Source organism: Fundulus heteroclitus, chromosome 11, assembly GCF_011125445.2.
Source record: "Fundulus heteroclitus isolate FHET01 chromosome 11, MU-UCD_Fhet_4.1, whole genome shotgun sequence".
Classification (NCBI taxonomy): domain Eukaryota; kingdom Metazoa; phylum Chordata; class Actinopteri; order Cyprinodontiformes; family Fundulidae; genus Fundulus; species Fundulus heteroclitus.
In genome coordinates this window covers 33,580,657-33,602,365 of record NC_046371.1, presented here as the reverse complement: position 1 = coordinate 33,602,365, position 21,709 = coordinate 33,580,657, and the positions used below count along the sequence as shown (strand labels likewise).

The window sequence follows — 21,709 nt, the reverse complement described above, 5'->3', positions numbered from 1 at the left end:
CATCAGCGAACGAGCTTTAGTGAAGCCCTTAAACGCAGCACCAACGCCCACTTTGAACCGCTTCATCGTATCGCGATAGACACCCATCAGTCCGCGGAGCTAACGCTGAGCAATATGGCGGAAGGTGAGATCATTCTTTGCCTAACTATTTTATACACGCCCTTCTGGTTCTGTGTTATCTATTTACCATTTGAATAGGTTTACTGAGCGCCTTGGCAGTTTAACGGACCGCGCGTTGTCAGGGGTTGTTTTTCACCAAGTCCCGCGATACTGTTCTTGTCCCACTCATCATGCCAGTGGGCAAAATCTGCGGCTAGCGCCCGTCAGTGTTGCTGTTAGCCGCGTTTTGTGACACCAGTTGGCCGAACTAGGCAAAAAAAGCCCGTCGCCGTGTTAGACTGGGGATTAAAGGATAACAACACGGACTAGTTGGCCATTACACTGTGAATGTGGTGTGGATTAAAGCGTGCAGTGTCATGCATGCCAGTCTAGTTGGATCCAGCAGCCTTTAGCGCTCCGGTAGCTGTCGGTGCTTTTATCAGGACGCCCTCCGAAACCCGTCCAGACCTCTGTCCAGTACGGGGGTGGACATTGGACCGCGAAGCTGGCAGAACAAGAAGACAGGTGTCACTCCGGATCAGGCACCGATGTGCTCCCCCTGGCCCCGGTGCCAGGTTCGCGGGCAGCTCCTCCTACATCCAGCCTGGACCGGTTCAGGGAATCTCATTAAAGCTGCCCTGCAGTCCACACGCAGCTTTAAAGGACTGCTGGTGGTATTACGTTGGAAAGCCACGGCTCACAGTGGCAAACCTTTGAACGCGCTTTTCTAAATGTTAGGTCTTTATTTCATTTTTTTTTTTTTTTGTGGGATGTGAAGGAACAGTTTGTGTTTTAGAAGCTGTGATGGTTTCTGTTGTACACTTTGAGTCCAAAGCTCGTGGCATGCCAGTCTTCCTGTGTGGTGCTGATCAGGTGGTTTTCTCCAGCACTCCTCCTCCTGTTCCTCATGACCAGCCAAGGGCTCTGCCAGGGACGCTTTACCATGGACTACACAGGAACAGTGCTGCCTCAGCAGTCTTGCTTCACTAAAACTTTTACTGGCTTGAAGGAAGGAAATGAGCCACAGAGGAACTCTGCAGACTCTCGGCTTTTGTAACAATGGCCCCTGGAGAGAAAAGTGCAGCCACACTTAACAGGATTATAGTTTGAACTTTCCCAGTGCCTTTTAAACCTGAATGTGTTTTATTTGATAAACTTATGCAAATTAGTTAGACAAGGACCTGCGTGGTCTACTTGCAAAAGGACGTGTGGTGGGAAAACGAGCTCTACACGTCACCCTGAACACACCACCACTGTGGTGAAACATGAGAGTGGTGGCATCATGGTGCGGCAGTGGTTCTCGTTAACAGAGACAGGAAGCTAAATGCAAACCCACGCTGGGAGAAAAGCTGATGGAAGCTGCAAAGGACCGAGTGGAGGAGGTTCACCTTCCCCCAGGACAGCGACCCCACATCAAAGCTTTTTCCTACCTTAGACAAACCCAGTCAAAGTCCAGCCCTAAAGCTGGCAAACGTTTTCCTCCCTAGATGCACAAGACCTAGGGAGGAAAACAGATGGCAGCAAAGGGGAGCCGGGCACAAATACACGATGCACTTTTAATTTGTGAGAATTTTGAAAATTTATTTTTCCTGTTCCTTTCTCAAATATGCACTACTGTGTTTCCCGATCACAAAAGACATCAAGCCTCTTTACAGTTTGTCACGTCCCAGCTGCAAACCTGAGATGACAGGAATATGTTCACTAGTTATTGCAATTGCCAATTCATCTAGGGCTGGACGATAATTCAATAACAATATTTATCGATCAATAGACATATATCGATGATAGAAAAAAAGTCGATAAAAAGTTTAATAGAATAGCAGTTATCCATCCTTCTGCATTCTATCATGTAGGTTAATATTACAGTCATTACATCCTCCCAACCAATCACAACGCAGACCCAGGAACGCTCTGTCACCAAGCTCCGCCCCCTCCAAAGAGTTCAGAGAGCATGGGTTCTTTTTACTTTTTTAAAAACTTGTTTTGGTAAAAAGTTGTTGAATTTGAGTTTGAATTCAGTGTTTGTGTGCTTTGTATCTAAAAATAGGTTGCTAAGCAACAGCATAAAATGACCAGGGCTGCACTTAAAATCTATGTTTTGAATTTGTTGGTAATTATCGAAATTGATCTATTTTTCCTATATCGTCCAGCCCTAATGTAGCGTCCCCTTTTGTTGCATTTCTATATCCAGTAATGTTGCCCCTGGTGTGACCACCGTCTAAATAACGCAATAATCACCTCCTGTATAGGGTATCTAAATCAAGGTAACAGCTACGGCTGTGCCTCATGCAGTCAACTTTAAACTTGTATGTGGAAACGGCTCTTTCTAACCTTCTGTCCTTGACCCTGCATATTGATTTTTATTTTTTATAAATTTTTCTGTCTGTCATGTTTACCTTTACAGAGGAGGTGGCCAAGCTGCAGAAGCACCTGGCCTTGCTGAGGCAGGAGTACGTGAAGATGCAGCAGAAGCTGGCTGACACCGAGAGGCGCTGCGCCGTGCTCGCTGCGCAGACTTCCAGCCAAGCCGCCCCCAGCTCTGCAAGCGAAGACACCTTCATTAGCCGCCTGCTGGAATTTGTGGCCCAGCTCCATCAACAGGAACACTACAGGTGAGGATCACGGTGGCACTGAATGGGTGTTTGACCTAGAGCTGGGCTATACATCGATTTGTGTCATGTAATTATAATTTGCAATTTGTCAAGATGAAATGTTTGGAAAATCAGGATTTATTTATTTTATGTTTGCCTTGGCCTTCCATGAAACTTTTGCTCTCTATTAGACCATAAAGGGGAAATTGTTTTGGTAAAAGCATGCTGTGTCGAATATATGTTTAGAAAAATATATTGCAAAAATACTAAATAAAGAGGAAACTTTTTTTACCCTGAGACTTTAATTCATTCTTATTTTTCTGTGTTAGTTTGAAGTTAGACAAGTGAAGCTTGTTCTTGGATGTATACTGAAAACTAGCTCATTGTGTAACACCATCAGCAGCCAACATTTAGTTCTATTTTCATTGTTTACTGTGACAGGACCTGCCATCTTGTTTTATAAGCTTGTTTCACAGCTTGTATTTAGTTGCACTTTGAATTCAGGTCAACTCCCAGGTGAGATAATTGAAAAGCAAGATTTTAAAGACAACTTCTGTTTTGATGTAACAAAAGGGATGGGGAAAAAAAAGAATGAATTGGATTTGGTATAATAAAATCTGAGGTTGTATTTTTAAAGCAGCACCGTGTAACTTTTTGACCCAAGTATTAGCCTAATTTGAGATGTATATAAAAAATTTAAAGTCAGTATAAAGCACCTGGCATGCATGGATGATCAGTGCTGAATGGGTCATGTGACCCAGAGTACTGCTTCACAGTCTGAGCTCACCTTAACCACGACAGCTAACCTTACATCGTTCTGCTTTTCTCATCCTCGAGTCAAAGCTTCCCATGGCCATGGTTACAGTACACATGGTTTCCTCTGGGATTTTTTTTTTTTAAACCATGGTGGGTTTTTTACTTTTTCATTTATTTAATTTTTTTTTTTTTTTTTTTTGAGGGGGGTCATCATCCTCTAATTTGCATATTTGTTCATACATTTGTGACCCAAGCTGTAGGGGAGCTTTTGCCAAGACAAAAAAAGTTATTGAAATAGTGTTGGAGTGTGTCTGAAATTCACAAATCAATTTGTAAAGGTAATTTTTTGTTTCCAATCTGTATCCTGAATCCATACTACGTCAGCAGTTATCAGTGGCACACAAAGCCAACAAGATGAATAAGGGATTAAAGCTGCATTTGAATCAAATTTAGGGAAATATTCTTGTGACAAAAAAAAAGACTACTTTAGAAACTACATTTATGAGAGGAGGCAGCAGCAGCTGTGGTGTGCCTGTGGGATGACGCTGAGGGAAATGGGAACTCTTGTGACAGCTCTCCTTGCTGCCTCAATACAGTGACTCAAGAACAACTGGTGCTTTTGGTAAAGTCACCATTAAAACAAAAAAAGTTGCTGTTTGACAACAAATTACTTGAGGTATCTGAAAAGTCAATAAATGTAGCAACAAAGACGCTAAATGGGCAACAATGGACTGTCGTCTCTAGTTTTCCTTCCTTGGCACAGTAGCCGCTAGCCAGCTAGGAAGTTGCAGGCAGTGGTGGCTTTTCAGAATGAAGTACATTTTAACGTTTCCTGATATTTTCATGATAATTGTTGCCAGTGGCACTAAACCTGAAAGTTTCATGTCTAGCGCCCCTAGAGGTTAAAAGTTGCACTGTGCCACTTTAAGCCATATTGGCCAGCCCTAGTTTGACCTAATGACTCTTTGTCAGCTTAGACATTACGGAGGTGCAGGAGTACTTTGAGCATGTATAATTTTCTCATGATTAATTAGCTTTTTGTTTCTCCAGTGATCTGAAAGTGAAAGTCACGGGGGGTCAATACTGTGCCCACAAGTTTGTGCTGGCTGCTCGCAGTGATGCCTGGAGTCTGGCCAACCTGGCATCCACCGCTGAACTGGACCTAACCGGTGAGCAGCGCTGGTTGTGTTTAGGGAGTAGCCCTACCCCTAGATTCCAGCCGATCTAGAGCCCACATGTCTATCTCGATGGTAACTAACCCCTACCAGATATGACCTTTTTGATGTTTTGGATCGCTGTTGTTGTAGAACTTGAAAAGTGAATAATCAGCTATTAAGGAGGTGGATGGGTTTTGTCCAGTTTACTCATTACTGAGGTGACAAGAAGTGATCACTGTGGTAGCGACGCATCCTGGCAAAATCAGAACGAGGATCCGGTTATTTCCCCCCCCCCCCCCCCAAGCTCTCTGTCAGTCAACACACTCTGTTGTTAATGAATAACCAAGTATTTGTTTGGGGATGCATTATTTACTGTCAAAGTTCAATAACGGATTCTGATTTACTTAAGTTCTGTTTTTCTGTTTTTTCTTTCTACAAATGTGAATAAATGACTTTATGTAGAAAAATAAGTGCATCTTTATCAGAGGTAGATTGTACTTAGTAATCACAGGCTTTACCTGGATCTGCTTCCATATGTGACGTCATTGGTGGTCAGATTGCAGAGCTGAGGTAGCCATGGCCATGCTGCGCTGGGTGTACACCGACGAGTTGGAACTCAGCGAGGACGATGCTTTCCTCATTGACTTGATGAAGTTGGCCAACCGCTTCCAGCTTCAACAGCTCAGAGAGCGGTAGGTGCAGCTGGCCCCATACACCCACTTATCCATGGTAATATGGATCCATCAATCACTGTCTGTTGGAACAGGTGTGAAAAAGGTGTGATGTCCTCGGTAAATGTGAGGAACTGTATTCGCTTCTACCAAACGGCCGAGGAGCTGAATGCCAGCACGCTAATGAACTACTGCGGGGAGATCATAGCCAGTCACTGGGTGAGTATCTTCAAGTTGGCTTGTTGCTGTCACACTTTCCTCCTTCAGTCTCCCACAAACAAACAAAAAACACTTTGAATACAGACTGTAGCCTGTTTCTAATCAGTTGCACATGATAAACCTTAACTGCCTTTTGTGGATCACTTTTTCACTCACACCAAACAAGTCCACATGTTGAGATGGCTGAGCTATGTGCTTTCAGAAAATGCTGTCCGGATCAGGTAGCACAAGAGACGTAGCGTGTAACCTGCCAACGTTCACCTGAACAGCTGATGCAGAATATGCGTCCACTGATTCATACCTGCATCAGGTCCTTGTTGTGCTCCTCTAGCTGTCTGTCCAGATGTGTTCAGTTCAACAGATGTCCACACCAGCATGTTATCTGCAGTGGATCTCCCATGGTTCCAAGATGAAAGTGACACTAGAAGATCCTCGGACGTGTCCCGGTATCCCACCTGTGACTTCATCTTAATGTGGATCAGAGCCTAACAGCAGTGGGTCCACTTCAACCCCCTGAGTCAGGACTTATCACTGTTATGGAGGAGTAGGGACATCAAAAGGGCTTATATCAGCTTGATTTTTATGTTTTTCTAAGGAGTATTCATATTTATTCCTATGTGGCAAGTCCGAACAGTGATCCACAAAAAGCATCTCCACATTTAGGTAAACCTTCTTATCAGGTGTCAGTGTAGTCTTTCCGTTTCTGTTTTATTCACATCAGCTATTTTTATACTGCAGAGATGGTAACGGACGCAGGCTAATTTGGTTGGATTAAAACAGCCTTACTTTGCTCTTCCATAGCATGGTGACTGTTGCATGTCTTTGTTGCTTTTTTTGTCAGGATGATCTGCGGAAGGAAGATTTCAGTACCATGAGTGCCCAACTTTTGTACAAGATGATCAAATCGAAAACGGAGTATCCTCTCCACAAGGCCATCAAAGTCGAGCGTGAAGATGTGGTCTTTCTGTATCTCATAGAGATGGATTCACAGGTAGCATATGTTCTACCTGCAAATGAATTGGTTCAGCTGGACCTTATGGCAGAGTTCTGATAACGGTCCATTCTGCTGAAGAAATGGCTTAATGTTTTGTCGAACTACTTCCAGTTACCAGGGAAGTTAAATGAACTGGACAGTAACGGGGACCTTGCTCTAGACCTGGCGCTCTCCCGAAAGCTGGAAGGTATAGCCACGACTTTGGTGAACAACAAAGCTGACGTGGACATGGTGGACCAGAGCGGCTGGAGCCTCCTCCATAAGGCCATCCAAAGAGGTCAGTAGGACTCGTGGCTGCCATCTGCCTTCCTCGCCTGTCTCATTCAACATGAGGGACACTTGTGTGCCTCTTTGTTGTTCATACTTCATCACTCACGTTGAACTAGGGTTTAAGATTCATATCTTTATTCAGGACATATTGATTTGCACTGCTGACTGTTTATTCACAATTGTTTACATATACATTTGCAATACTGTACTTTAACTATAATATGCAATTACCTTCCACTGCACTTGAATTTAAATAGCTTCTGTCCAAACTTTATTTATTCATTTTATAGTAATAGCTACCTGTCTGTCGTGCTCACAATTCTGCCTATAGTAATTAGCCATCTGTACATATATTCATAGTGCATGTAAACTGTTATAATAACAATCATCTGTATATTATGCTATTGTACATATCTGTAAAACTCTATTTATAGTACTATCCACCTGTACATTATATTCGGTACATATCCAGCTGTAAATTTATTTCACAATACTAGTTACCTATATATTATATTCATAGGACAAATTTATCAGTAATATTCTGTTTATAATAGTATTCATCTCTATATTTATTCAGTACATATCCATGTCCTATATTTATGGAACCATTGTATATCCTGCACTTGCTGCTATTGCACTTCTGGTTAGATATAAACTGTATTTCGTTGCCTTGTACCTGTGTAATGACAATAAAGTTGAATCTAATCTAATCTATGTTTCCCTCTTCGACTAGGAGACGAGTTTGCTTCAATCTTCCTGATCCGCCACTCGGCTCAGGTGAATGCAGCCACCGTGGGGGCGGTGGAGACCCCACTGCATTTAGTCTGCTCCTTCAGTCCCAAGAAACACACCTCAGAGATGATGAGCAGCATGGCCCGGATCGCAGAAGCTCTGCTCAAAGCTGGGGCAAACCCTAACATGCAGAACAGCAAAGGCAGGTGGGTCACATGACGCGTCCTCTGGCAGGGTTATTGGCTTGTAAATGTGACGGCGGTGCAAAGTGTGACGCTTCTTTACTTGTGTCGCTTCAAGAACTCCGCTGCACGAAGCTGTGGCTTCAGGGAACGAGGCCGTGTTCAACCAGCTGCTGCAGTGCAAACAGTGAGTCACACTCTTTATTAGGTGGATCAGCACGTTCTGGACAGAAATCACTACAGCGCTCAATTGATTTATCTCCTGTGTGATATAAGTAGCCTAACTGGAAAATGGAATATTTTGGACAAAACTGTGACTGGCAACACTTTTTCATACCCTTTTGAACTTACAACCAATTTCAGAATATTTTATGTGATAGACAATCAAAAAGTGGTGCTTCATCATTAAGTGGAAGGAAAATGATTCATAGTTTTCTGAATTCTTTATAAAACTGTGTGTGGTCATTACCAGTCAAAAATGTTGACTTTTGTCATTCAGTGGCTTTCCTTATTTTTATGACTTTCAACTTTGCAAATACATAGTGACGTGAGCAACACTCAAAAGAATATAGAACTATGCATCAAACACAAATTGTGAAATAACTTAAAACAGCTTGTATATTTTAGCTTTTTTTTTTTAACCTCCCCTCAGATGCTATATACATGTCTGTTTTGTGAAGGGAAAGATGGTGTTCATGCCACACTGATTGGACATTTCTAGCACATAAATGTGCTTCCATCTAAAGCATTCTGCTGTAGATTCGAGGCTTGTGCTGCTGGAAGATAAAGCCGTGCCGCAGCATCTAACAGGTTTCCCTCCAGGATTGGTCTGTAACGCCCATCCTTCCAACCTCAAATCGACTCCCAGTTTCCCCGTCCTTGCTGAAGAAAAGCATCTGCACCATGTTTCGCAGGGGAGATGATGTGTTCAGGGTGACATGCCGGGATGTATTTAGGGTTCCTGTCAGGGCTGAGTACAAAAATGCCCCTATCAATGGTTTCAAAGGGCGCAAGTCCACCGAGCCTTCTCGTTTCGCCCGCCTAACTCAGCTCCTCTCCACACGGATTGTCTTCGCCCAGTTTAGGATTCGACCCGCCTGGAAGAGGTTAACACCACCCCCCCCCCCCCAATCCAAGACTGTCTTGGATGTTGTTAAGGAGTGATCCACCAAGATAAATATCTGGATCACACATCTAATATTAACATAAGGCGGAGCCTCTCTGGTGTCTGCCTTGTACCACAAGAGGTGGATGGAGGGCAACTTCACAGACAAACCTTAACAGTGTAAAATGAGAGCCTCGATAAATGGCTGGATCTGATCCAGCGCCTCTGGGTATAGAAAGCTGAAATTGTATTATTTTCGAACTATGAACCACGGCATAATACTTTAGTTTGACCCACTTTGTTCATAGTGGTCCTTAATAATTTTTTTGTCGTCACTCTTCAATTTTTTTGGCCTTCCTCAGAGGAAACCTTATTTCTCGTCGCCCCGCAGCCAATCACAGACAAGAGGGGTATTCACTCAAAACTACTCTCGAGACAGCTCAGTTTGTTCCTGGTGTTCAGCAGAGCCGGAGGAACCAGCACTGCCCCTGGAAAAGCAATCTGCTCCTGTGCGCGGCTAATAAGGGCCGGTGGAACGGCGCCTAAACACAAACCTTAAAGGACGACCAGGGATGCTTTGGTCTGTTTGAATACAACTGGATCATGTCATGTGGCTGACAGACTCTAGCAAACACATCAAGTGTCACAGTGTTTAAAAAAAATATCTGCTATAATTACAGCCTCTCTCTGTTAAGCAAAAAGTGACCCCTCCACAAAAGTCTTTGTTTAAAAGATGTATGAAGAGCTCAGCAATCAAAATGCAATGTAGACCAATTTTTACCATCCACGCCTCCCAGTTTGCACTCTGTTGCTTTTTGTTGTCATAGATGTAACAAGAATCCTACTTGCAGCTTGATAAGACTATTTCTATTTGACTCTGAATTTTGAGGTGTCTCTTCAAGATGTTGCTGGCGCCACTTTGTTTCCCAGTGACGCTGTAACAGGCTGTCAGTGTGTCGTTGGCATGGAGATGAAAGTTCTCATTGTTCAGTTGCATAGCTGACATACCAGCATCTGCTGGTCTTCCTGTTATACAACAGAACCGCATGGAAACGAATATAGTTAAAAAGAAATCATAGCTTGGGGGCCACAGATATGACTATTAAGGGCCACTGGTCTATCAACATGTAAGGTTTGGGATAAAAGTTGAGTTTGAAAGGGTGTGAATACTTTTGCATAGGACTCTGTAGTGCTGGCTTCCTGCCATTATTTACCTATCTTGGCAGACTTGACCTGGAACTGAAAGACCATGACGGCAGTGGAGCTCTGTGGCTGGCCCTGCAGCACATCACCATGTCGTCGGACCTCTCGGTGAATCCGTTCGAGGACGACGCCCCAGTGGAAAACGGCACCTCCTTTGATGAGAATGGCTTTGCAGCTCAGCTTATCAAGAGAGGAAGCAATCCTGACGCGCCTGACGCTGCTACAGGTCCTGTTCGCTGCTGTGTTTCTGCTTTCCAATGCACGTGACCCATTGCTGACTGCAAGTTTTGAAAGCACACACCGTCTTGTGGTCTCAGCAGTTTGACTTTTTTTGTTATGTGAAGGATAAAGTGATGAGGAAATCCTTTATCTCGTGCCTTCATCTCTTCCCTACAGGAAACTGCCTTATGCAGAGAGCAACTCGGGCCGGCAATGAGGCAGCAGCTCTTTTCTTAGCAACGCATGGGGCAAAGGTCAACCACGTTAATAAATGGGTATGCATTTGCTGCTAACTTCCAGACTGTTGTTTTAGAGCTGCAGGATGCACACAGTATCTATTTCTAACGAGCTCAGTCATCAGTTTTATCATGTCTTATTCAAAAGTCAGATTTGATGCCAAATGCTGTAGCTTCTGAACACCCTGAGCGTTTGGCCAGTGGCATCAATTACGTCATTTATCCATGTGTTAATTGACTGCTTGAGACAGAATAGTTTCTCATTTCTCTTTTTTCCTGTTGTGGATATCATTTCATGATCAAGTTAATTTGTCTGAATGTCCAAACGCGCAACCCTGACTGATTCACATGTTGTCAGGTGGAGGTAAGGTGTCTGTGGTAGTTCTGAATTAGTCTGCCTGCCTCCAGGGTGAGAGCCCGCTTCATACAGCATGTCGCTGTGGCCTGGCCAGCCTGACCGCTGAGCTGCTCCAGCAAGGTGCCAACCCTAACCTGCAGAGCCAGAAGGCGCTGCCCGACGACACTAACGGCGTGGCTCTGCAGACACCGCTCCACATGGCCATCGCTCACAACCACCCAGATGTCGTCTCCGTCATCTTGGAACAGAAAGGTACGCAGTGCTGTCCAGACTGACTCATTTAGGTAAACCGTGGATCATTTCTACTTCACCTCAATATTTGTAATATCCGACGGTTTGAAGTGCTTGATATTTAACGACCTTTTCAAAAACTTGTGGATCTCAGCCAACGCCCTTCATGCCACCAACAACCTGCAGATCATTCCAGACTTTAGCCTCAAAGACTCCATGGACCAGACGGTTCTGGGTTTGGCCCTCTGGACAGGTACACAACAATAAACAGACAAATGCACACCTTTATCTGCGTTATGAAAGCTTTCCTTTTCAAAAATACCAGGCTTTATGGGATTGTTTTCACTGAGCTCTGTCACTCCCTGCCAGGTATGCACACTATTGCGGCCCAGCTGCTGGGCTCAGGGGCTTCTATAAATGACACTATGTCAAATGGACACACTCTGCTTCACATGGCCATCCAAAGACAGGACAGCAAGAGCGCCCTCTTTCTCCTGGAACATCAGGCAGACATCAATGTCAGGTAACAGCAGTTAGTCTGCTGTTCTTCATGTCATTGACTCCCATTAGACACAATTGCTGATCTATGATAAGATGAACGCGGTTTAAGCATTTGTTAGAAGATGAGTGAAAAATCTTGTGCTCGTTAAATGACCTGACTCCAGTTAGCCGGTGTGCGTCTGTTCGTGTGATTTATCGTGCATCCCCTTTACTTCCAGAACACAAGAGGGACAAACGGCGCTGCAGCTGGCCATCAGTAACCAGTTGCCACTAGTTGTGGATGCCATTTGCACCAGAGGGGCTGATATGTCTATTACAGATGAGAAAGGGGATCCTCCGTTATGGCTGGCTCTTGAGAATGGCCTGGAAGATATTGCATCCACACTGGTAAGAGGAAAAACAACCGTCTATGTTGTAGGTTCAGTGGAACAAACTTCTAACAATACCCAGCGAACTGTTGTACATTCCCCTTGGCTTAAATCGTTGGAACGGTAAAACCTACTTTCTGACATCTTTCACTAATTCTAATTTCTCTTAACGAGCTACATAAAAGCATTACTAGAGTGAGCTTTCATTATTTATATTTAGGGTTGTCAAAATTGGGATTTAGATTTATTTGATTATAATCTCAGAATATTTATCTTGATATAACCCATACAGAAAAATGTATTTAAAATTACAAATTTGCGTCAATCAATATAAACTGATGCTTTTTGACATTGCACCTTTATCATACCATATTGTCAGGATTTGAAGAACCATATAGGGATCTTCCTAATGGGGATGAAGGGGTAGAAGTAATACACATAATACACAAGATTGATATGATGGAAAGGTGGACATTTTCTGTCAATTAGAATTTAGCAAATGTAAAAATTATTGGAAAAATCAGATTTTATTGCACTAATGGCTTGGGGGAAGCCATTAGTGCTGCAGACTGTAAATCCATTTTTTTATACAGGTATTTTTTTGGTGAGATCAAAAAGAGATCAAAAACTATAACGGACAGAAGTTCCTATTAAGTTGTTGTGCATGTTGAGGAATGTAAAGGATATCAAGGCAGTTTTAATTGTCCAACCCATGTAGAGAGCTTGTGTGCTGCATCTCTCTTATTTTTATGGGACATTTGAAAGAGTATAAGTGGAGGATGTAGACTAATATTGAAATTAAAATCTATAAAAAATATTGTATCCCATATTTATCTTGGTGACAGCTGGAGATGGGCACCAGCACCCAGTCTTGATTTATTCTTTTAGTATTGAGTTTCCTTTATGCCCACCAGGTGCGTCATGGCTGTGATGCCACTTGTTGGAGCTCGGGGCCCTCTCGCTGCCAGCAGACCCTGCTGCACAGAGCCATCGATGAGAACAATGAGGTCTCTGCTTGCTTCCTCATCCGCAGGTTTGCAACTCTGCCTTAAACTGTGCCCCGTGTTTTCAACATTATCATTTGAACGATACCTGCCTTATATCCTTCCTACTTCTTGAAATCTAGATCTAACTATGGGTGTGACTTTATCCAGAGTTTATTTCATCACAGTTAGATCTGTTTTAGGTGATCCATTCGTGCGGTCTATCTAGCAACAAAAGTGTGTTTTTCAATTGAGCAGACAGCTATTTTCAGCAGACAGAACTTCTGGAATCAGAAGGGATCAATCAGAGCAAATAGTATTTTCCTCAGAAATCTGGAAATGACTACAGAGCAGTTTACTTGTTTAAAATGTTGAGTGTTAATGTTTATATGAACTTTGCCTAATATGAGGATGATTACATCTTTTTAACATTCACGGTATGTTCAAATAATATATTTGAACGTAATACCACGTGAGAACAACAAATTGTTGTCCACTAACTGACTGACTTTTATACAAATGTAAAATATTACTTCCACTTCTTGATGGTTGCAAGTGAGGCGTAGTCTGTTCTTCCTGCTGAATGCCATCTTGACGCAGGGGATCCAGATTGTGGCACCGCTCGTACTTTAACTGACCCGGCTGAACAGACTCCGCCCACGTCCTCATGGCTTACAGTAGACACTCAGCAGCTCCCGGCTCTGTCAGCTTTTAGTGCTGCCATCCTCAAAAATCTGGTGTGTTTAAAATGCCAAAATGGGCAAGTATATGTCTGCTCACTCTCTCCTGGCAGGAGGGCGTGTTTACCTGCGTGTACGAACCTACGTCACTCAGTGTGAGTGCCTGACATAGATGGAGCTGGAAGGAGTGCAACCACATAGAGGCACAATTAGCTTAGGGTGTTATCACTAGAAATTTAGAACGGGTAATATATACATTAATAAAATTAACCATGAACACGTACAGACTTTTAAATAATTTACTACATGCCGTGATCCCCCTCCATCCCCCCCTTTGGACAACTGTAGATCAAACACTGATATATCTTATCACAAGGCAAAGGTTCCTAAGTGGCTCAGGGATCAGTATGTTGACACTTTGGACAAGAAACTCCTTCACATTGGTTAACGACATGGTTGTGGAAAGCCGATATGCTTAGCTAGAGCTCAGTACATGTGCCATGTGTTTGCCTGTGCGTGTTTAGTGGCTGTGACGTGAACAGCCCTAGACGGCCTGGATCTAACGGGGAAGGAGATGAAGAAGCGAGAGACGGACAATCCCCCCTCCACCTTGCAAGCAGCTGGGGTCTGGAGGACGTGGTGCAGTGCCTTTTAGAGTTCGGAGCCAATGTAAATGCACAAGTAAGTTCAGACTGGTATTTCAGTAACACAAATGAATCAGGAAAAAAAACACGATTCCCATGATTGAAAGATGACACAGCTGAAATGAAAAATGCTTATGTTTGTTTTCAGGATTCAGAGGGCAGAGCTCCCATCCACGCTGCTATTGGCAACCAGCACAACATCATTATCCAGCTGCTGATTTCCCATCCAGACATTCGGCTCAACGTCCGTGATCGCCAAGGAATGACACCTTTTGCCTGTGCCATGACGCACAAGAACAACAAAGCTGCGGAAGCTATCCTGAAGAGGGAGCCAGGTGCTGCTGAACAGGTAGCGATGCATGAGAACAGGATGTAAAGCTTGACCACATCAACCTCTCTGCGCTTATTTCAGTATGTACTTCTGTGCAGGTGGACAACAAAGGAAGGAATTTCCTCCATGTGGCTGTTCAAAATTCAGACATCGAATGTGTCCTGTTCCTCATTAGTGTCCAAGCTAATGTGAACTCCAGAGTTCAGGATGCTGCCAAACTCACCCCTCTTCACCTGGCGGTGCAGGCTGGCTCCGAGATCATTGTCCGCAACCTGGTACTAACCTTTTTCTTACTGTTCATTCTTTGAAACGGTAGGTGACACACTGAAGTCTTTAGTATTACTGGGATAGTCATGAAATGAATCCCTCATAACAGGAATTCCTGAACTTGTGCTGTGATTTCTAATATTTGGTTGTGTATTTTTGTTGTCCAGCTTCTTGCCGGAGCCAAAGTAAATGAGCTGACCAAACACAGGCAGACGGCACTACATCTGGCTGCCCAGCAGGACCAGGCTACCATTTGTTCTGTGTTGTTGGAGAATGGCATAGATTTTGCTGCTGAGGATGAGAATGGCAACAATGGTATGTTAAGGATTTGTTTTATTTGTTCTAATCAACTTATAGCTCTTTTTTTTTTTTTTTTTTTTTTTTTTTCTCCTTTGCTCCAGATATGTTTAAAAGATTTTTCATTTTGATATACGACGAGCGAAAGATTTGGTTCTACACTAAAGAAAGAATAGACTTGAGCTGGCTGGTGCCGATCGCCACTGAGCTACAAGTCACCTTTTTTATTTTCTTCTTATGTTATGCAAATCACTCACAGTCTGTAGTTTACTTTGATAATTATTGCTGCGACGTATGGCAAAGCAAAGTTTGGGCTAGAAATGAGTTATGAGGTTTAATTTCTCTGCCCTGAGGGATATTTTTGAGTTACAATAGCATCAGCAAAACATTTAAAACCAAACTGGTATGAGGAAAAATAAATGGCTTTAACTAGTCCATCTACCCCGCATAAATAACATTTAAAACTAGTATGTACCAGCATGGAAATATTGGTAACATGAGTGTTCAAGGGGGACGGTTTCATTATTTACAGCTGATACATTTAGGCTCATATTTCGAATATAGGAAAGGCTTTAAAATGTCTTCAAGTTAGAAAACTTTCCATGCAAATGAAGAATTAAATTCAATAATGCTATTTGTTAGGAGGGCCTTGTTTCACATCACCCTTTACATTTTTCTGCTTTTTTCTGCTTTTGAACATGCCGCGTCACAGTGACCTAACTTTTAAAACCAACCGATATTTTGAAACCATAAGGTGAATGGAAGAATTATTTCGTCCTATGAGACTGTTTATAATGCAGGAACCAGTCAACATTCAGAGAAGGGCTGTTCAGATCTTTTCCATCAGCAACTAACTGGTTTAATAAACACCAGAAACACGTCAGCAGCGCTTGTTAAGCCATAAAGTACAAAGAGAAATCTAAGGGAAGCAGCTGCTGCGCCCAGAAGAGCCGGGTCACTTTGTATGCCAATGTCTGCCTGCAAGGCAAATGTTTTGAGTTGGTTTCAACATTTATTTATTTTTTTTTCTTCCAAGGAGTTGTGTAATTAAAAAACATTTCTTATTGATGTTGGCTTGTTTTCATCATATCAGGATTCTAATGAACATCATTTTTCTCTGCCACTGTTTCTCAAGCTCTGCATCTGGCAGTGATGCAGGGCCGCCTTAACAATGTCAGAACACTTCTCACAGAGTCCAACATTGATGCCGAGGCCTTCAATCTCAGGTACATTCAGTCACTTTCAGTCTCATCTTTCACTAGGAGCTAATATGTAGCAAAACATTCATGCCATATAAATGTATTTGGATTTCTTTTTCCTCTGTGTGCTTAGGGGTCAGTCACCAATGCATGTTCTAGGCCATTATGGTAAAGAAAATGCGGCAGCCATCTTTGAGTTGTTCCTGGAGTGTATGCCAGAATACCCTCTAGACAAGCCAGATGGTGAAGGGAACACGGGTATGGTAGTTTCTCATGTTTCTCCTCCATACTGCATATTGGTCTAAATGCTCCGCTGCAGCAACGCATTGACTGTGACAGTGTTTGTTTCATTGCAGTTCTGCTTCTGGCCTATATGAAAGGGAATGCCAACCTGTGCCGTGCCATTGTGAGGGCTGGGGCTCGACTGGGTGTCACAAATAATCAGGGCATCAATATTTTCAACTACCAAGTTGCAACCAAACAGTTGCTCTTCCGCCTTCTAGGTGGGTTTATGCGCTTATTTATCACAAGAGCTGTTAATATACACTGCAATAGGTGTGTAACCACACCACATTGTGATTGTTTTTTTAAGATATGCTGTCCAATGAACCCCCTTGGTGTGATGGGTCCAACTGCTATGAATGTACTGCGAAGTTTGGTGTTACGACACGGAAACATCACTGGTCAGTAGGCTGGCATTCTTAACGCTTCACTTTTGAGAATGACTAATGTTGTTTTTCACACGCTTCTGCATTTTTTGGCTTTTTTGTTAGACGTTTCTATGGTTTTCTGAACTTCAGTGTCAAGCATTTTTTTTTCTTCCTCCTTTTTGTTTCACACAAAGAGAGGATTTCAAAAACTTGATTCTATGTCAAGCATTTTGTGTGGGAGTTGGCCTGAGTTCAAAGAGCAACTAAAGACAAGCTGTCAAACATGCTTGTAAAACAAGATGGTGGCCGTTGTAAACAATGAAAATATAACTAAATGTTTACAGCTAGTGGTATTACACAATGAGCTAAGAACAGACTTAAAACTAACTTAAAAAAAAGTAAATGAATAAATTAAAGAGCCTCATCTTACGGTAAAAATAGTTTCCTCTTTACAATATTTTGACAATATATTTTCCTGAACAGTTATTGAGTATTGCTACTCTCTTCATGGAAGCCCAATCAGTTTCCTTTCCCTAAAAAAAAAAAAAAAAAAAAAAATTCAATCTTTAGTAAATTGTAAATTAGAATGAATCGATTTATCTCCCAGTCCTTGGTTTGTGAAAACTGTCAGTAGGATTAAAATCTGAGGAGCACGGCCTCTAAATGTCAGTGTTTTGTTTCCTTAGCACTTGAGCTTTGTGACACTTTACGCCACCATGTTGGGGGTAAAAAATAGTTTATCACTACTTGCTCCTCCATCGTTGGTCTGTGTTGCTCCTGATGATGGTTTGATCCAGATCTTTATTTAGGTCAATGTGTCAGGTGAGTGAACCCTCTCCCTGGAACCAAACACAGCTCCACGCATGAATGAACTCGGCATGCTTCTGTGTCGTCGTCGTGAAACAGAATTCATGGCAGTCTTCACATTCTCTTCCAAGCAGCGGTCCTTTTCAATGCAACCATTTTGCCCTTTAATTCAGTCAGAAAGACGAGTTTTAAGCGGTTATCTCAACCAGCTGCTCTCAGTTAACCATGAGAGGATTACAGTGCCAGCTGGTCATTTTAGGCTCCAGCTAACACACACAGCAAACTAGGTTTTGTCATCAAGGTATTTTGTTTGTATTCATACCAACCTGTACTTGATGCAAATGATCTCCTTTAAAAAAAACTAAAGTAGTAGAATTTGTCAAAACAAGATTTTGTTTAATTTTTTTTTTCCAATTTTGGCTGCAACTGTAAAACGAGCTTCTAGAAATTGTTCTTGTTTAGATGTTACTGTCCAACTGGCTAATCAGTCTCCCATTCCCTCTTTTCCTCTAGCCGCCATTGTGGGCGCCTGTTGTGCCACAAGTGCTCTATAAAGGAGATACCGATCATCAAGTTTGACTTGAACAAGCCTGTGAGAGTGTGCGACATCTGCTTTGACGTACTGACTCTGGGTGGGGTATCATAATGCTGTGAGCAGCATCTCTTCCATCGGCCAGGCCCGGCTCACCACTGCTATTCAGGAACACCATGAGAAGGGACGTGAGAAGCAGAAGATACTAAGGACCATCATCTTTATACTACTCCAGTCTATGAAAAACTATTAATCTTCTAGAGACATTTTGACTAGAGAGCAACATTTTCTTTTTCTTGCTATCAAAGTATCTTAACGCGGATATAAGCAGCTCTACCAGCTCGGTGACAGCTGCATGGAGTTCCTTATTTCTCAAGATCAGTGATGTTTGTGCTGAGTAGTTCCTATTATCCCAGGCAGACAGATGTTATGACAGAGAAAAAGGGTTTACCTTTTTCTCTGTTGGGTTATCTCACATCCACAAGATTCAAACTGACCCTCCACAAAGCAGGACAACAGTCTTACAAAATGAATCAGTTATATAGATTTATTTATCCATGTGAGTAATTATCATTAACCTTTTAGTAGATTTTCAATTGAAGTAACTTTCTCAAAAGAGTAAAAATTAATCATAATTAAAACAATAACTTTGATGCCAGCAAACTCATGAAATTGAGCACAACTACAGCAAATTATTTCCCCCTCCAGAGAAAATGGATATAATCGAGTAGTTATAAAGACAAAGAACCTGAGGGCCAAATTCATCACATTATTGCGACAGATCTATATCATATGCCTATGCATGTCATTTCATTTATAGCCTTCATACATCAGTTATATCATAAATCATGTCCTGAAAGGGGTCACCCAATAACATTCCAGATTTTTTTTTCTTTTTACCTGCCTGAGGCCATCATTGCTATGTGATCACGTCGACCCGTCCCACTTAATGACCTTAATTTCTAAGCCTAACCGGTGCACTTTATCAGCAACACGCGACATTTCAGATGATTGGGGGAAGATGCGGACTAAGTAGAGGGACAGCCAAGTGGAGTGGCCTCTTTAAGTATTGTTAAATTGTACAGATAAATGTGTGATATTTTTGACCACTACAACTGTTTTGTACTTAAATGCAGTTTGTGCTTGTCATTGTGACAACCTAAAAATCTTGCCTCTGTTAATCTTTTATGCACATTGTTTAATCTTTTATGCACATTGTATCTGTATGCTCAGATATCTGGTCTGTCTCTTCCTGGTGTATTCTTTTAGAGGAGGGGAGGACAACTTTATATAAAGGTCATCGACAAAGCGTGCAGCGACATGTCTTTATCCGTCATCTGTTATAAAAAGGCTCATTGTGATTTCCTTTTCTGAAGCGTGTTCAATCTGAAGGCATCGGCCTGTTTTTCGTGACTGCTCCAGAGACTTGGTCTTCTCCCACCATGCATGAGTCGGCATCTGAACGGCAGCCATCATATTCCTGTAGGCTGGGATCTTCTTCTGCTGTAGATGGATCTTTGATGCAGACACACTGTACATAGCCGGAAACTGGGGAGAAAAGCTTTCGTGGCAAACCCGTCCAGTCTCTTATCACTCCACCACTGAATGGGGGGGGGGGGGAGAAAGTCAGCCCTGTAAATCCTGGTTCATTTTTAATCTTCCAAATTGAATGGGAATGTTTTAGTTATATGTAACAGGCCTGAACTGTTTCCATACCTTTTAGTGGAGCACCAGACTCTTCCACCCCGGCCAGCGCTCCACTCAGAGTTGCAGGCAGGAAAGTGAACCTTCTCAATTTCAGCCTGGGCCTTTAGTCTCTGGCCCTCCGCTAGTAATGCTTCGACCTCCAGCAGGGCCTTTGTGGGCTGTCCGGTCTCATTATAGTACCGTCCTACTAGCAACCCTGAAATTCAGCACAACCAACTTTACAGGAAGGATTTCCACGAACACATCTGTTAACGGCAGGCAATGTGCACGCAGGACATTTTGGTTAATTTTCCATCTAAATCTGCATTAGCTGTTGAACCTTCTGTTTTAAATTTACAGTGCCTTAGCAAGGTTGTATGAAAAGTTTTCTTTTGGCATTAACATAATTGCAAATGGGGGGGAATCTAACCCTTAATTTGAGTTCCTTTAAGTGTGGAAAAAATCCCACATTGGTTGGAAAATCATTCAACTAAAGCATTTTTCACATTTGTAACAATTAGTAATCTATGTCTATATTTTCAGTTTCCCTGAGGTTTAAACATGACTAAACAAAGGCCCATTACGCTTATTCACATTTCAAAATGGGAAAGACTGGAGAATGTGCTATTCAGTAAGGCAGTTGATCTTTGAAAGTCTAAAAATAGCCACCTGCCTAAACTTGCTAACATGAAGATCTAAAACCCATCCAAATCTTAAAGAACTGTAGCAAATTATCAGGATTATGCAAACATGAATTTAAAGTCAAAAGTATACAACCATTTTCATGTAAAACATGCCATAATCTTAGTATAACACATCGGTGCGTTTGTAATGCTATAGGTAAGAACCTCCTGACGACCCCAAAAAACATTTTACAGCAAACCAAGTAATTGAGCGGGCCCGTTGGAAGTGACGTACGAACTGCACCAAGGAGAGTGTAAACACATTTCGCACCATACTGCAAGCTGTCGGTCAGCCGGCACTTTTCACAAGGTCAGTAAAAGCTGTTTTAAAAAAAAGGACTTCCCTTTGCATACATGTAGTTTATTTTTGCAACTTGACATTCAGGCATGTTTAGCTCTTTAGCCTTGCATGTTTATGTTCTAGGGCCTAGGTGCAGTTGGTAGGTCACGATTGCAAATATTCTACACCGTGATATATGAGCTGGCAAGGATGCCATGATGACAGCACCTGTGAAAAGCACAAAGGATAAAGATTTACCCTAGGTGTGCGTTGGTACAAAATTACTAGTGATAATACATCAAGTTCGCCATTATATAATGAATGATAAAATAGCAATTCCAGGGTGTTGTTTGACTTTAAGGCTCTTGACTTTAAGGCCGAGTGGTTAGAGCAGCACGCTTGCACTCAGAGAAGGATGCAAGTACCCGGTTCGATCCCCAGTGCCGGCACTCTGGGTCCCTGAGCAAGACCCTTAACCCCTGATTGCTCCCCAGGCGCCGCACAGCGGCAGCCCACTGCTCCCCAAGGGGATGGGTTAAGATGCAGAAGTGAATTTCTCCATTGTGACATAAATAAAGTTCAATTATTCATACACAGTCACACAGGATGCCAATACATGTGGAGGGCATTGTATATTTAATGGAAGACGTGATGAAATTTATAGTAGTGTTCTGATAAGATATTGGTAAAAAAAAAAAAAAAGACCTTTCCATCAGAGAATGCAAGGAGGACTGTTTGTAGGAACAATGAAAAAGGCTTGTGTGTCTAAAGTTTTGTT

The 21,709-nt window shown here is 42.4% G+C and overlaps 2 protein-coding genes across 2 annotated transcripts in view; one reads left to right on the top strand and one right to left on the bottom strand.

Moving 5' to 3' along the window:
* The first annotated feature begins 9 nt into the window (after nt 1-9).
* Nucleotides 10-19,595, top strand: ankfy1 (ankyrin repeat and FYVE domain containing 1). Its single transcript, XM_036143415.1, has 25 exons — nt 10-124; nt 2,504-2,711; nt 4,497-4,615; nt 5,160-5,295; nt 5,370-5,493; nt 6,335-6,484; nt 6,599-6,764; nt 7,491-7,695; nt 7,790-7,858; nt 10,003-10,205; nt 10,376-10,473; nt 10,843-11,044; nt 11,178-11,276; nt 11,393-11,546; nt 11,743-11,911; nt 12,807-12,925; nt 14,080-14,236; nt 14,348-14,548; nt 14,629-14,805; nt 14,965-15,112; nt 16,230-16,320; nt 16,427-16,551; nt 16,650-16,796; nt 16,886-16,976; nt 18,264-19,595. Exons 1-25 carry the CDS (start codon nt 115-117, stop codon nt 18,394-18,396), a joined length of 3,501 nt encoding a protein of 1,166 aa, XP_035999308.1. The 5' UTR covers nt 10-114; the 3' UTR covers nt 18,397-19,595.
* LOC105928093 (neuferricin) overlaps nt 18,815-21,709 on the bottom strand; it is a 4,451-nt gene continuing 1,556 nt past the window's right edge. Inside the window, exons 3-4 of the mRNA XM_012865199.3 lie at nt 19,999-20,185; nt 18,815-19,883 (exon numbers count right to left, since the gene is read on the bottom strand). Coding sequence (XP_012720653.1) covers nt 19,664-19,883; nt 19,999-20,185 — 407 coding nt within the window. The 3' untranslated portion in view covers nt 18,815-19,663. The remainder of the gene's footprint in view (nt 19,884-19,998; nt 20,186-21,709) is intronic.